At 38.7% G+C, this 16,922-nt stretch overlaps 1 protein-coding gene across 1 annotated transcript in view; it reads left to right on the forward strand.

Moving 5' to 3' along the window:
* The window catches only part of ZC3H12C (zinc finger CCCH-type containing 12C), a 50,108-nt gene extending 33,186 nt beyond the window's left edge, over window positions 1-16,922 (forward strand). Inside the window, exons 2-6 of the mRNA XM_067466558.1 lie at window positions 692-1,449; window positions 8,225-8,364; window positions 11,530-11,764; window positions 13,775-13,881; window positions 14,530-16,922. Of these exons, the coding sequence (XP_067322659.1) occupies window positions 764-1,449; window positions 8,225-8,364; window positions 11,530-11,764; window positions 13,775-13,881; window positions 14,530-15,926 (2,565 nt within the window). The 5' untranslated portion in view covers window positions 692-763 and the 3' untranslated portion in view covers window positions 15,927-16,922. The remainder of the gene's footprint in view (window positions 1-691; window positions 1,450-8,224; window positions 8,365-11,529; window positions 11,765-13,774; window positions 13,882-14,529) is intronic.

Raw genomic sequence — 16,922 nt, forward strand, 5'->3', positions numbered from 1 at the left:
AATAAGATACGTATATGCATAGGAATTCATTCATTTTTTTTTCAAATTATAATCCGGCCCTCCAAAAATTTGAAGGACTGTGACTTGGCCCTCTGTTTAAAAAGTTTGAGGACCCCTGGTATAAGCTATGCCTGTTGAATGTTGTATAGATATACCAGTGTAATAGCAATTAAATATACGAATGTGGGATTGATCTAACTTGGTGTTAATTCAGAAAAGCACTGAACATTTGAGTGTGATGAGGAACTGATATTTGAAATTTTGTGCTGTAGAATAACAATGTGTTTGAGTACACTGTAGTTCCATCCCTAATGACATTTCCTCTGAGTTGGTGTGTATTTTGGATGGAGGATATAAAGAAAGTGTTCTTGAAGTAAATGGACTGCCGCATTGTGTAAGGCTGAAACACTATTGTGTTGAGGACTTGACTTCTGGTCAAAAGCCTATGCAAAGGTCAGAGACGAGCCTACGTTTTTCCAAAATAATTTTGGAGACTTTGCAAATCCACATTTGCTCAATGTATTCATTGGACCTTTCCCAAATATGAGATCCACACCTCACCATGGGATGAGCAAAAGATTTTGGTTTTAATCTACCATTAGGAAGGCAAACAAACCAAGTGTAGTGACGATTTCAAGTTTTCCATTTATAAAAACTACTAATAGTCCTCACCATATTATTTCTTCTTTAGGAATACAGGCTACTTCATATTCAAAAATACAGAAAATCCAACAAAGTGGAGTCAAGTACATGCAGCAGCTTCATGGGCTTGAAGGATCACTTGGGACATGATGCAGGCCACCTCTATGGGGATACCGCAGAGACTCAAATAATTGCACCTTGGTCAATGGTAGAGAAGCCAACAATGGATAAAGTTAACTCTAGGAAGGAGGATGCTAATAAGGAGGCTTCTGAAGAAACTGGAAGTTCCAGTTGTGACTCTGAGGAAAGCACAAATTCTGATAATGAATCGGAACAATCAGCTACAATTGGAACAGAATCATGCTTCTTACCGAAGACGCACAGACGGCTATGTAGGTCTCCTTGCCTAGAACCACATATATTAAAACGCAATGAAATCTTGCAAGACCTTAAGCTGGAGGAAGCACAGATAGTGTCTAAAGAAGTTAAGAAGCCTCCTGACGTTGTAAAAGAATATCAAACCAAACTAGAGTTTGCACTTAAGTTAGGTTACTCTGAAGAACAAGTTCAGCTTGTCCTCAACAAACTTGGTACTGATGCTTTAATCAATGATATATTGGGAGAACTTGTCAAACTTGGAAATAAAACTGAAACAGAACAGAGTGTAAGTAATGTTAACAGTAGCTTAATGCGAGAAGCTTCTTCTGTCGAGTCACAGAGATCTCACTCTCCACTTCAGGAAGATGTGCCAGTGGATGGTGATAACCTGAGACCAATTGTTATTGATGGCAGCAATGTTGCAATGAGGTATGTTTGTATATTAATTATAGTTCTTGTACATATTAGATTTACATTTTAAAACAGCTGTAGATTTTATTTATGATTTCTCTTCTAATATTCATTTATTTAATTGCAGTATTGTAGTTTTATTTTTTAAAATTAGTAGTTTTATTGAAAGCTAAAACTAGCAAATAAGAACAGTGATATAGAGTAAGAATAGTATAGCAATTTTTAAAATGCAACTTTTTAAAGTACCTGTAAATTATGAATACGTCCTTTAAAACAAATATAAATAACCTGTACGATATTGCCCTCCACATCCAAACTTCACATGAATACGTGAATCTGTGAATATTAGTGAATCCAAATATTTTCAGTGCAAGAAGCAACAGAGATACTTAAAAGAGAATATGGTTTGTGCAGGAAACCTTAAGTGAATAACTGAATAACTGAAACCATAGATAAGTTAAATTGTATATATCTGTTCTGTAGATACGGGGGTGGTACAGTATTATAGATTCTATAACAATGTAAAATTTAAAGTGTGGGATGCTATTCACATTTTAAATAAAACAGAATGAAAAATGAATTGAAATATCCTATGTTTATAGGGAGAGAGCCAGCATGGTGTACTGGTTTGAGCATTGAACTACAACTGGTTTGAAGATTGAGCTACAACAAGGTTCAAATCCCTAATTGACCATAGAAACCCACTGGATGATCTTGGGCAAAACACACTGTCTCAGAGGAAGGCAAAGTTAAAAATCTGATCAAGAAAGCCTCAGGATAAGTTCACCTTAGGGTTATGAAAGTTGGCAGCAATGTGAAGGCACAGAACAATGTATACAGTCACCTTGAATCACATTTTAGGAGAAAGGGATATACATTCAATAAATAATTAGTAAGATTATTCAGTATAGTTGCAGATACTTTTAACCTTATAGAATATCACAGGGGCAAGTATTCTGTGTATATCCAGAAGATCTGCCTAACTAATCTCTCCCCTATCTCCTCCCCTCATGCTCATTTGCAAACTGGCTAGTGCCAGGGTACACTAGGAGGAAGTGGTCTGCATAGGGAAAAACCCAATTGTCTCAATATCTGCTGATGTGTGGGTCACTGAATACACTACTGCAATATTGTTGCTTTGTGGTTTTCATTACTTATTTCAGCAGTTCTGTCCCCTGTCTTCCTCACTCTACCCTAAATGAAATATGCATTGTTTCCTTTCTAGATCTAAAGCGCACGTGTTGCACCATTATTAGCAGAAAACATGATACGAATGTTCAGTTCTCCTTAGGCAGTAGATTCGCTCTTTCTGACTCATTACTGTCTCTATGAGCTAAGCCTAATATTACTCCTTCCTATGGTAGAACCATTTAAATCACTGCAGCTTGGTAATCAGAACTAATAAGTCCCACTCATCTCAATTAGTCTATTCTATAACTGCTTTTGAATTGAAGCCTATACTTCTCATATTACAGTAGTAATTTCTTGAAATAAACTGGGCCATTTAATAAATAAGTAAAAGTAACAAGTGTAACTACGATTTGTCTATTTGGATTATAACAATAGTTACTATTGCTCACTCTTTCATAGATCCACTTAAAATACCATAGCGTAACATTGTATAACATCCACTTGCTTTAAAAGAAATACAATAAAATGTTATGAATCCTCTTTTCCAAATATGTAGAACTGCCCCTCGTGAGGGGCTTTTTGCCACATATATTCATCATTGTATTATTATATATTTTCTTCCATGATACTGAAAAATCTCAGTGATATTATGGATATTAGTAATATATTATGAATATAAGCTTGATTAAGTAGAGAAAGGAAAGAAGGGGCACAGCTTTTTCCAGAAACTATTTAAAACACAAGAGTAAAACACTTTAAATCCCAAGGATCAGCACAAGATTTTTAGGCCCAGAATGAAATATTTAAATGCCATCACCTAAACAGGAGTTAATATATATATTTAAGATCTTAAAATCATATAATCATGCCTCTAATATAGGAGTCCCCAGGAGTGCAGTGGGTTAAACCCTTGTGCCAGCAGGACTGTTGACCGAAAGATTGGCCGTTCGAATCCGGGGAGCAGGATGAGCTCCTGTTTATCAGCTCCAGCTTCTCATGCAGGAAGATGAGAGAAGCCTCCCACAGGATGGTAAAGCATCCGGGTGTTCCCTGGGCAATTTCCTTGCAGTCAGCCAATTCTCTCACAACAGAAAAAACTTGCAGTTTCTCAAGTCACTCCTGACACACAAAAAAAATCATGCTTCCTGACAGCCATGGCCTAGGGATGTTATTTTCAAGCCCTGCCAAAAAGTCGTAACATCTATTGTGAAAACAAAATAGATGTCATTACATAACAGAAAGATTTAGTGTTGGTGCTGTAAAGTCAAGTATAATGCTTTAGTAAACCAGGGCTGCAAGCCAAAATAGCTGATTATCCATATCTGAAGGGACAAAATGAGCTTTCTCGGCAGCTTCTACAGCTGCAGCCAACAAGATAAGCCACTAGTTCCTCCACTGTGGGAACTGAAAGGATGATGAAAAATATAGCTTCAGTTGTATAAATGTGGGAGGTCCTTTCAAGCACAACGTTGTGGCTTTTTGAGTGTGTTGTCTTTTTCTAGAAAACACCATAAATGCTACTCCAGTGTGTTCAGAACTTCAGACTAATAGAAATGAACCCCTTCCCAAATAACATTCCAGTAATTCAGAATGTTACTTTGTGAAAATAATCCATTTCCATTACTGTTTGAAAAGTAACCCACTGTAATGTTGAAAGAATACTTGTTGCATCGATCATTACTTTTCTGTTGCTTTTGAATACTTTTAGGAATGAGGAAAAAACCACTGAATTGATAAGAGAGTCACTTAAAACTTGAACAATTCCTCTAAAAACATCTCTAAAATGTATTTTCAATGTGATTTTTAAAAAGTCACTAGAAATGGCAACTCACTACAACAGTAAGGAATGTCACCTTCACTTTTTATATTACTAATAATTCCTGCCTTTGTTGCCCTCCCAAAAATAACTTTTTGCTCCAGGCAATTACATTACATATTAGTCTCACATTTGGTGCTGGTTATTGATCATAATCATACAGAAATAAATACTAGTCTCACTGAAGCGATGGTCTGACCATTTGCCAGCAGTTCTCTGCCTTTACCTGTCTTTCTCCCACTGTTCAATGTCATGTGAAACAGGTCCCTTCATCCTGCTTTGGGATGGGATCAGCTTTGACAACAGTATCATGTTATTGTATTTATTCAGTATATTTCTTACTTTGCTTGCAACCTAAATTCTTTGAAGAAGTGAGCATTAAAGTATTTAGTCTTGTTCAATAAAGTAGATAAAACATATAGTATATCACTATAATAAATAAAAAAACCCAATGCCATAATAAATAATAAAAGTAAAGTACCATCGTATGTAATAATACCGAAGTCTATCCTGGGCATTGAAGGTTGCCATCATAATAACACTGCAGTCTGTTCAGAATTTTTGTATTCATGGGTCTTTTTATGTAGTTTCAATTTTCATGTTGACACATATTTTCTTCAAGACATTCCAGAACCTGATTGATAGAGCATAAAACGTTCATTAATACTCCAGAAGACGAGCAGAATTCAGAATGATCTGAACAGACTACAGAGATGAGCCAAAACTAACAAAATGAAGTTTAATAGAGACAAATGCAAGATACTACACTTAGGCAGAAAAAATGAAATGCGAAGATACAGAATGGGGGATGCCTAGCTCGATAGCAATACGTATGAAAAAGATCTTGGAGTTCTCATGGACAAGTTAAACATGAGCCAACAATGTCATGTGGCAGCTAAAAAAGCCAATGGGATTATGGCCTGCATAAATAGGAGTCTAGTGTTTAGACCCAAGGAAGTCATGCTACTCCTCTATTCTGCCTTGGTCAGCTGGAATACTGTGTCCAATTCTGGGCATGGCTATTGAAGGGAGGTGTTGACAAACTGAAATGTGTCCAGAGGAGGGCGACAAATGATTAAGGGTCTGCAGAACAAGCCCTATGAGGAGCGGCTTAAAGTGCTGGGCATGTTTAGCCTGCAGAAGAGAAGGCTGAGAGGAGACATGATAGCCATGTATAAATATGTGAGGGGAAGTCATAGGGAGGAGGGAGCAAGCTTGTTTTCTGCTGTCCTGGAGACTAGGATGCGGAAAAATGGCTTCAAATTACAGGAAAGGAGATTTCTAACTGTGAGAGCTGTTCAGCAGTGGAACTCTCTACTCCGGAGTGTGGTGGAGGCTCCTCCTTGGGAGGCTTTTAAACAGAGGCTGGATGGCCATCTGTCGAGGTGCTTTGAATATGATTTTCCTGCTTCTTGGCAGGGAGTTGGACTGGATGGCCCACAAGATCTCTTCCAATACTATGATTCTATGATTGAAACTCCTTGACCAAGAAGTTGCATATGACTTAAACCTAGATCTTGCAAAAAGGCAGCCACGGTTTTACATGCCTAAATTACACTCCTACACCCTGAACTTTTTTTTTGTCATGTCAGGAGCAACTTGAGAAACGAAGTCGCTTCTGGTGTGAGAAAATTGGCCGTCTGCAAGGACGTTGCCCAGGGGATGCCCGGATGATTTGATGTTTTATCATCCTTATGGGAGGCTTCTCTCATGTCCCCGCTTGAAGAGCTGGAGCAGACAGAGGGAGCTCATCCGCCTCTCCCCGGATTCGAACCTGCAACCTGTCGGTCTTCAGTCCTACCGGCACAGGGGTTTAACTCTCTGCACCACCGAGGGCTCATACCCTGAACTAAATAATGGATTTTATCCGGTAGTGGCCTTACTATAACAGAAAGTCTCTCAGGTATCAGAACACCTGGTCCTGGGATGAACCTGGTTTGTGGGATGAGGAACAGCAGGCTTATATAGAAAGGAAAAGGGGGAAAATCTGCTAAGGTGTAAATGCCATCATTACATATAATGCTGGATAGAATCTGTCATTGAATATGCCCCAGAATTTTTATCAGCGAAGGCACGTTTTTATTGAATTCTACATTTTTACGTCTGACCAGAAGGCTGAGGCTGATACACAGCAATTTTTAGCAAGTCCTGTTGAGATCATACAGGCATGAAAACTTGACTGTGAAATCAAAGTGCAGTTAATCGTAGATACCCCGCTGCCTTTAATGGAATCAGGCTTTCGCCCAGCAGGTCTTATAGCTTCTACCTTAGTAATGAACCATGCTAAGCTTGCCTTGAAAAGTACATCCAATTACACGAACTGACATTTCCAAGAAGCTGCTGGTGGTGAAAGAAAAACTGTTGCATCTACATAACATTGTTTTCCTATTGCGCATCTCTTGTTCCCATGCTGGCATGAACGTTTCCTTTACCATAGTACAAATCATGAGGAGAAATATGGCCATAAATTAGTGACAGTGTTCTCCCAACAAGGTTGCCTTCAAGTTCTATTTGAAGGCAACCTTGTTTTGCCTTGTATTATTATTGACATTGGTATTGTTTATTATTGACAGTAGAATATGAATAGCCCTTCAATGGTTAGATACAGCTATGAGTCGCCTTAGGGCTGAGAATGGAGGTATACAAATGAAGTAAATAAATACAAATTAATTGTGGATTTCTATGAATTCAAAGAACAAGGGTGATAAGTGTGTGATTTCTGTGACTTCACTTCCATTTTCTAGGCCAATAATACTTTAGAGTCATATTATGTATTGATCAGATTCGTTTAAGTGCTAAAAATGAGGTCTTGTTGTTGTTTTTTCCTAATAGAAGGGAACAATAAAGAGATGCTCACTGTATGGAGTTGATAAAAATACCTTTATTGATTTTGCATCATCCTTCCTAGCTTTCTCTTTCCTGTTGATACCTGAAAAAATGTGCCTGATTGAGTAGCTTTTAAATACATGTTAGTATTAAGTAATTTTTCCCACCAATGGCATTACTTTTTCTGTGGTAGTGGGGTTGCGTGCTAATAGGGTCTCCCATGTCATACAGGCTTTTTTGTTGGGGAGCCAGACTAAATGTGCCAAACAGCAACAGTCGTTGCTGGCGGCAGCAGTAGTGAAGGCTGACTCATGTTTCTCAAACTGTGGGTCCCCAAATGTTTTGGCCTTCAGCTTCCAGAAATCCTAACAGCTGGTAAACTGACTGGGATTTCTGGGAGTTGTAGGCCAGAACACCTGGGGACTCGGGTTGAAAACCACTGCTCTAAGAGAAGATCTTTCAGAGACGAAGGCAGTACCTTCATAGCTAATACTTGCTAGTACTGTGCAATAGGAGGCACAGAGAACCCTTTTGAATGCCTTTAACCATAAAAACCCTAGAATGAGACAATCCAAAAATTAAAAAGAGATCGAACCAAAAGATAAAACTCCTATTTTGTATGGCACTCACTGAGTTATTGGTATACAACAGAGGACAGCTATCCGTAGTGCTGTTGCTAATGGCACAGTTGAACTCTTCACTGAAAGGACATTCAGCTGTTGACATGCTCAGAGATGAAAGGAAAGTCTGAAGCTTCACAACCCATATTAAAGGAATGTGATGCGCATGGAGCAGGGAAAGCTAGACATAGTGAAAGAAGATATTGAATGTATAAACACTGCAATATTTGGAGTGAGTGAGCCTAAGTGAACAGGAATGGGACATTTTGAGTCAGGTAATTACAGTGTTTTGGTCTGTGTGAAGACACATTACTAATATTGCATTTATATATGCTGATTCGTAATGCTTGTAATACAACATATCAGTGATTTTTTTGGGGGTGGGGGATATCTTTTTCAGCCATGGAAACAAAGAAGTATTCTCTTGTCGAGGAATTAAACTGGCAGTGGACTGGTTTTTGGAAAGAGGCCACAAAGATATCACCGTGTTTGTGCCAGCATGGAGAAAGGAACAGTCTCGACCGGATGCTCTCATTACAGGTATATACTGCTCTGCTTAAATATCTTTATTGAGAAATCTCGTGACAATGGTAATATCACTCTTTTGATTGCTTAAACAAATATTGCAGTAGATTCTGTGCTTTAGAATAGCTATTGCGGTTACAATTACATGCTGAGGTTTAAAGCTTTCTTTCTATGGAAACTATTATCACTCTGTGGGTATGGTCTTAGGTTGATGGATTTATCAACAGCTGTTGACTTTGATAAGGACTGGAACCTATAGATACAGAATCACTTATATCTCTGAGCTGCAGATGTTTTGATTAGACAAAAGAAAAACATTCAATTTTTCTTTAAGTTTCCATGAGATACCCTGTTCTGGCCACTGATGGAACTAGAATGTTAGACTAGGTCGATCTTGGGTTCGATCCAGCACAGTGACTCTTAAGAGTATTATCTTCCTTCCTGAACATAAAGGGCTTAGTAAGTTTCTGATTAAGTATGCAAACAGAACTATATATTGTCAACAATGATGCCAGGAAGAATTTCCCTGTGAAGGATTATATTCCCTGCTACAGCTCTGAACTTTGTACTGAAATCTAATGGGAAATCAGCTGAATGGACAGAGATCTTTTTCCTGTTACAAAAAGGACATATCCTCCAGAAATCAGAAATATGGTTGGAAAATATAAGCATTGAAGAAAGATTACCTTAAAATGGTGCTCTAGCTTATGTATGCATATTAGTATGGGGTGTTTGGTGGATCAGTAGTGCCAGCAACACAATCTGGAAGAAGATACATGAAGTAATTTTTCATTATAAATCTGTTTATTTGGAAAAATTATAATTAAATTCAATCACATATTAAACAAAGATTCCTATATCCAGTTATTAAATATTGACATTAATCATGCATACACTGTCATTTATACATATTTCATAGAATCGTAGAGTCGAAAGGCCCCATGGGGTATCAGGTCCAGCCTTCTTCAGTCAGACTCATATCCCCAGCAGGTAGCTCCTAAAGATCCTATCATCTTTTAACTGAAAACTAATAGAATTATTTCTACCCTCTGGAGCAGCAGAGAACAAGCCTGCACCCACTTTTTGTGTCTGCTCTTGAGGTGTTTGACAAGTGTAATCATATCACCCCTCAGAGTTCTCTTCACCGTCTGCAGTGTTTTAAATAATTTTTAACATGATGGGCGGTATTTGAAGAATTACTACTATACTGAAATACAGGAAGCCTTCAAGTTAAGAACAAGATAGGTTCTGTAGGTTTGTTCTTAAGTTGAACTCCACACACACACACATGGTTTGAATAGCATAGGAAAAGATTAAAAGCGCTGCAGTGTTTGTTTTGCTGTCTGTGCCCATGTTCAGAAGATTTCACCTCACTTTGATTTTATGAATTCCGTTATTTTTTTTATAATGAATTTACCCCCTTTCTCTCCAATTGCTCAGACTTTCATCTTTTTTAATGACCCTTCACCCCTTTTTCTCTCAGCCTATTTTAATTATCTCTTCTCAGTTTTCTGTTTCATCTGTCGCCTTTTACTAGTTCTAGGTGCTCTTTCCAATCATCATTCTGTATTTCTTTTTCCTACTTTGCCATGTCTCCCACAACCATCTCCCTCTAGATCAGTAGTTCCCAACCTTTTTTTGACCAGGGGCCACTTTGACCAGGGACCACAAGCCAATATTAGTACCAAAAGGGTTATGATTCTGAATCAGTTAGTGGTCACCTTTAGATTCGCTTTGGTTATTTGGGGTGCTGATTCAGAAAATTGCATTGGATAGACCACATCAGCTCTTGTTTCTGATACAGAACATATGCCATGCAGTAGTTGCCATCTGCTCATTCACAGAAAACCATATTTAATCAGCCTTGGCACTATAAGAAGGTTTCGTGAGACCAGTCGCTCTCGCAGCCTCAAGAGCTGTAGACCATATTTTAGTTCTTGCGGACCATTGGTGGTCTCCACAGGTTGGGAACCGCTTCTCTAGACTTTCCCTCCCCCCCCCCCCATCTCTCTCTCTCCCTCGTATAATCCATGCACTTACACTATATCTCTCATCATTTCCCATTACCATGTACCAATAGAATACCTCCTTGCCTCAGCAGCTTGCTTCTTATGGACACACACTTTACCATAAGTCAGAAGTCATGGGATTCTTCTTTCTGGCTTCCCTCCCTACCGTTCTTTGCTGCCAATTGTGATTTACATTACTGTCTATTATAGCAGCCCTTCCTCCCTCATAATTAAACTCAAAGATAACAGATGAGAATTAGAAAACGGAGAGCACAAAAAAAGTCCCCTAGATTGTTTGCAGAGAAATGTTCTCACACTTACATTTAATTGTGGGGGGAGGGGGATACATTGCTCTCAGGCTTCAGTTTGGATGTTCCCCTAATGTAATTAAGGTCATTAGTATTATCACATTGGTTCTAGTCTCCTGGAAGTCCTTTTAGAACCTTCAGAATTATTGAACCCCTCATTTTGAACCTTTTCCTAATAATCTAAGTATCCTTCCAACTCATTTATTTTTAGTTGGCTCATATTGTTGGAAATGAATATGCATGCGATACAATAATGCCCTTCCAGTGGCTATGCTGGCTGGGGTTGATGGGATCTGTGGTACAAAACGTCTGGATAAGGAAGCTATATTAAGGCTTTTTAATCATCTCCTGCAACTGTATGCATGGCTCAAACCAGAAGCCGTTGCTCTTTGGTAAACGACTATCTTTGGCAAAATCTGCTCACATTCCTTTTTTAATAGCGATTGAAGTATATGTATATGTGTTTAATTGCTCAGTGACGCAATTTACAAAGATAGAACTATACTTTATTAAGTGGAAGGCAGATTCTTTTTTCCTGCTAACATTTTTATCTTTTAGTTAGGCAATCTGTGAAAACAGGAACACTTTTCATTTTGGTTATTGGAATTAACTGTAGTAAAATGTGTAAGCATGACAATAGAACCCAAGATGAATTGTTGTTATGTTTATATGTAGTCAATGTGTTATTGGATTATGACAATCTGCTTCCACTGGAATCAGAAGTGTTTTCATTTAGTACTTCTATATTGAAGTCATTGTTATCTAACCTGAAATGTTTTCATTTGCTATCATGTAAGATTCAGTTTAATCTTGGCTTCTCTTCAGTGTTTCTGCTTTTTCCCCTTCTCTCTTAATATTTCTAGATCAAGAAATCTTACGTAAATTAGAAAAAGAGAAAATTCTGGTGTTCACCCCATCGCGCCGTGTTCAGGGGAGAAGGGTGGTATGCTATGACGACAGGTTCATAGTGAAGTTGGCCTTTGAGTCTGATGGTATAATTGTGTCTAATGATAACTACAGAGATCTAGCTAATGAAAAGCCAGAATGGAAGAAATTCATTGATGAACGACTGCTGATGTATTCATTTGTCAATGACAAGTAAGTAATGCCAATTTTTCCCTCGCTACATAAAAACTCACTGGCAACAAGGCTTGAATTCCATTATAGATGCTTTCACGCCTACATACACATACACACATCCGTCATACCATTTTGGCATGTTTGACTATAGTCCTATATCTGACATCTGGTGCTTTTATAGAAACCTATATGCACAAGGGCTCAATTTGTGCTGAATATAGTGAAACCATGGAAATTATACAGGCATGTGCATGGAACTTTGCATTGAATGTCAACCTCACACATTATTTTCCATGAACAATAGAACAAGAGGATGAATACAGGCAGCTCCCCTGTTACACACAAGATATGTTCTGTGGGTTTGTTCTCATGTTGAATTTGTTTGTAAGTCGGAACAGGTACATTTTTAAAGTTTAATTCCAGCCATTTAGCTAGCTAGCTAACTTTGGGTAGCATAGGGAAGAGTGAATATTCCTGTGGTGTTTGTTTTCCTGTTCAGAATATTTGGCCCCCCTTTCTGTCCCTATGAGAAAAATAGGGAAGCTGCAAGCCATTCAATACTAATCAAGGTGGCTAATTGCAACATTCACACTTCCCTCAAACAGACAAGAGTTCTTTCCCCCACCCTGGACATTCCACAGATGCAAACCCCATTTGCTTAGTTTCCAAAAAACCCACAGCCTCTGAGGATGCCTGCCATAGATGTGGGTGAAGCATTTATTTATTTACAGTATTTATATTCCATCCTTCTCGCTCCACAGGGGACTCAGAGCGGATTACAATGCATATATACATGGCAAACATTCAATGCCATTTAGACATACAACATATATAGACAGACACAGAGGCAATTTAACATTCCAGCGTTTTTCGGCTTCATGAGAGTATGCTCAGTTCCAGCTACAGGGGGAGCTGCCGCTTCACCGTCTCCTTGTGTCACCAGGTCCTTTGATGGAGTACTTCCTCATTCTTCTGCATGCTGCTGGGAGGTTTTATGGTGTCGTGAATGAGTTAAATTAGCCTCCCCTCATAAAGGGGTACCTAAATTTCCTACTTGACATATGCAACTATCTTTCGGGCTGCATAGGTCAACAGCAAGCTAAACTATTAATGGTCGGGAGCTTACTCCAACCCAGGCTGTCTTTGAACTCATGACCTCTGTCAGTAGTGATTGAATGCATCTGGCTACTATCTATCTGCACCACAGCCCGGTCTTCAGGAGATTATGCTTCTGGAACATGCCATACAGCCCAGAAAACTCACAGCAACCCAATTCTGCATTGTTTGTAATTTGGGACGTTTGTAATTCAGGGACTGCCTGTGTATTTGTCTTGCAAACTAAAGCACTGGATCCATTAAAATCAATGAGATGTAGCCTAATTTATACCACATCCATTTCAATGGATCTGATTCCATTAAATGTATCTAATTTAAACAAATATTAACTCAGATGGATTGGATGGCCGTCTCTTCCAATTCTCTGATTCTATGGTACAGTGAAGTTTCAGACTATCTGAAAGACCATCTCTCCCTATATGAGCTTGTTCATGTTTTGAGATTCTCAATGAAGAGCTTTCGCCCAGCCCCACCATTGCCACAGGCCTGGACTTCTCCATGGCTTTCCCCAGGTTGTGAAATTCTCTATCACAGAAGACGAGGCTGGTCTCTTCTCTGCTCTTCTTTATACCAGCAAGAAAAGACCTGTTGATTTAAACAAGCTTTTGGTGATTAAATGACTTAAGAAAGGTCTTTTAATTATGTGTTGTGAATGTGGTCCCTTTTTAAAAACTTCTGTTATGTTTGAAATGCTTTTATACTGTTTTAAATAGGCCCATACATCTGATTAACTAACCGACATGTTTTCCTTTCTTGTCTCTCGTGATTTCAGCTTAAAAGTGTTTTTAAGTTATCATATCTATTAAAACTAGCAGTATGGGCCTATACATGGTTTTGTTCATTTTCTCAGAGCAGTATGCAGAACATGTCTGAAGCGCCTTGTTGATTTTAATTGTATTATATCTTCTATAGATTCATGCCTCCAGATGATCCACTTGGACGCCATGGTCCAAGTCTAGATAATTTTCTGAGGAAGAAACCTGTTGTTCCGGAACACAGGAAGCAACCATGTCCATATGGTAATGTCTTTTAACCCAGCTCAGCTTATTTTTTAAAGCATTGTTTATTTGTTTCCATGTAAACGCTGATAATAACTTACTGCAGATTTTGGTTTTTTTTACTCCAGTCTTTTCATTGAACAATGGTTCCAGAGTTAGAAAGCATCAGGATCTGTAATTTGCAAAATCAATCTGATCAAATTAGAGCTTGGAGAAGTTACTATTTATACTTCAGTTCCATAGTTTCTCCATAATTTTAGGAGCTGGGGTTTTTAAAAGTTTCCAAGTTCTAGTATGGTGCGGTATAGACCTTAATATACCTATATTTCCCTGCTCAGTCAAACATTTTTTGGGAAGCTGATGTGATGTCTCATATAAATTCGTCGGTCAGAAAATGGAATATTGACCTCTACCCCCTGGTTGTCATGGGAAAGAATTATTGCTAAAGTCCAGAAATCAAAATTGCAATTAGTGGCAGGCATCACATTAATAATACTATTAATACTGTTTCTGATTTAATACCAGAATATTTAATTAGCTTGAAAGCATGTCCAATATCTTCTGTTTTATTTTCAGTATCCTTTCAAAATATCTCTTAACATTGCACTAGAATTAAAATATCTCTTCCTTCCCTTCTGTTTGTTTAAACCTTCAAACAAATACATACAGGGAAGAAATGCACTTATGGACACAAATGCAAGTACTACCATCCAGAAAGAGGAAATCAGCCTCAGAGGTCAGTAGCTGATGAACTTCGTGCCATGTCTAGGAACACAGTTGCCAAAGCTGCTAGTGAAGGAGGGCTGGTGAAGAGCAACAGTGTTCCTTGTAGCACAAAAATTGATAGCACTTCCGATCTCAAGCGAGCTGCTCCAAAGAGGCAATCAGACCCTAGTATAAGGACTCAAGTCTACCAAGACTTGGAGGAAAAGCTTCCCACCAAAAACAAATTGGAAACCAGGTCTGTTCCTTCTTTAGTTAGTATACCGAATTCTGCTGCTGCAAAACCCCAAAGTACTGCACCTTTAAGCAATGGCCTTCCATCTGGAGTCCACTTCCCACCTCAGGATCAAAGACCACAGGGACCATATCCTCCAGTGATGATGGCAACCAAAAATCATGGAACGCCCATGCCTTATGAGCCGTATCCCAAATGTGAGTCTCCTGTGGATGTAGGCTACTACTCTATGCTGAGTGCATATTCAAACCTAAGTCTTTCTGGTCCACGAAGTCCTGAAAGGCGTTTCTCTTTGGACACGGATTACAGAATCAGTTCTGTAGCTTCTGATTGTAGTAGCGAAGGGAGCATGAGCTGTGGCAGTAGCGATTCCTACATAGGCTACAATGATCGGTCCTACATGAGTTCTCCTGACCCCCAACTGGAAGAGAATCTGAAGTGCCAACATATGCACCCCCATAGCCATGTAAACTCACAGTCTTTCTTGCAGAGCTACCATGATACCCTCTCCAGAGTTCCGAGTTACAGTCATGAAGAACCAAAGCATCATCACAAACCTCCACTCCCATACATGGCTGTACACCTTCACCACCCAAGTGTTGGGGCTCGTTCCAGTTGTCCTGGCGACTACCCTGCTGCTCAAAGTTCTCAACATTCAAAGAGCGTACACCTGGGGAGAGCCCTTGCGTCCACAAGAGTAGACAGCATATCAGACTCACGTTTGTATGATAATTCCCCCCTGAGACAAAGAAAATCATACTCTGGTCAAGAGGGACTTGGTAGTTGGGATAGGCAAGGCTATGGAATGGATGCGTATAGCTTTCGTCAAACCTATTCCTTGCCCAGTAACCCCTCACAGCCATGCTATGAGCCATTTGCTTTCCAAAGCTTACCTGAGCAACAAGAACAGCCTTGGCGGATACCTTACTGTAGAATGCCTCAAGACCCTCCAAGGTACTTGGACAGCCGAGAGAAAGTCTACATAAACCTGTGCAACATTTTCCCCCCCGACCTTGTGAGAATTGTTATGAAAAGGAATCCTCACATGACAGACGCTCAGCAGCTTGCTGCAGCCATTTTAGTGGAAAAATCGCAGTTAGGTTATTGATGACATGATGATGATGCATCTTTGTGGTGTCTATTAGTTCAGTTTCAGCTGTAATGCTGAGGGAGGTTTGCTACAATAGCATTTCTGATCTCCTTCTCAGCAAGGAGGTTATATAGTAATCCATTTATGTGAAATACTGTGCCATAGAATCTGTATGTAAAACCCCATGCATTGGAAGTGACAGACTTAGTTTTAAACGCTCACACGGTTTTTAAAAAAAATAATATTTCATAGCTGGGAGGTCCTTCCAGTTTAATATATTATTATATCTGCGTTCTCTGAATAGATTCTTTGGTGCATCTGGGGGTTTATATGCAGCACTTTCTAATATTGTTATGTATTTATATTGGGGTGTTATGTCTTTCAAGTGCAAAAAAAATATCTTTTAAAAACTCCAGATAACTGAAGAGGATTTTATGCACCTAGCCAATGTTTTTTCTTCAAGCCAAGCTTATGAACTCTTTTTTAAAATTGCAATTAAGTTATTTAATTTTATTGTGTTATTTTTGTGTGTGCTATAATCATTTTATTTATAGAAAGCAAAGGTCTTCTACTTCACAGATTTTATTTTTAAGGAATTTGCGAGTTACCAGCTTTCACACTGAAATGAGTAACGAAATTAGTACTTTATAGTATGGCACTTTTTATTTTATTTTAATTGAAATTATTTGTTGATTATTTTTTATTTTTTCTGTAAGCAGAAGCAATCAGTTCGAGAGAAACCTGCTATCACTAATTTATTATGTAGAAGGCAAAAGCCTTGTGTGCAAGTTTTGAAGATGTTAAGTTCAATTGATTCATACTTGTCTAAAATCAGGCCACCAATCTGTCGGTGTAGGCAACAACTTTACCCAGCCGATGTGTAGTTCCATTCATTAGAAATGGCAGTGACATTGAGATATGTTTAAGGTGTGCCTCTTGCTCCTTTAATTAATGTGCAGGTATACTGGACAAAATGCTTTTTTCATAAAAAAAAACACCTGTTTTTAAATGAAA

The sequence above is a fragment of the Anolis sagrei genome, chromosome 3 (genome assembly GCF_037176765.1).
Source record: "Anolis sagrei isolate rAnoSag1 chromosome 3, rAnoSag1.mat, whole genome shotgun sequence".
Lineage (NCBI taxonomy): Eukaryota > Metazoa > Chordata > Lepidosauria > Squamata > Dactyloidae > Anolis > Anolis sagrei.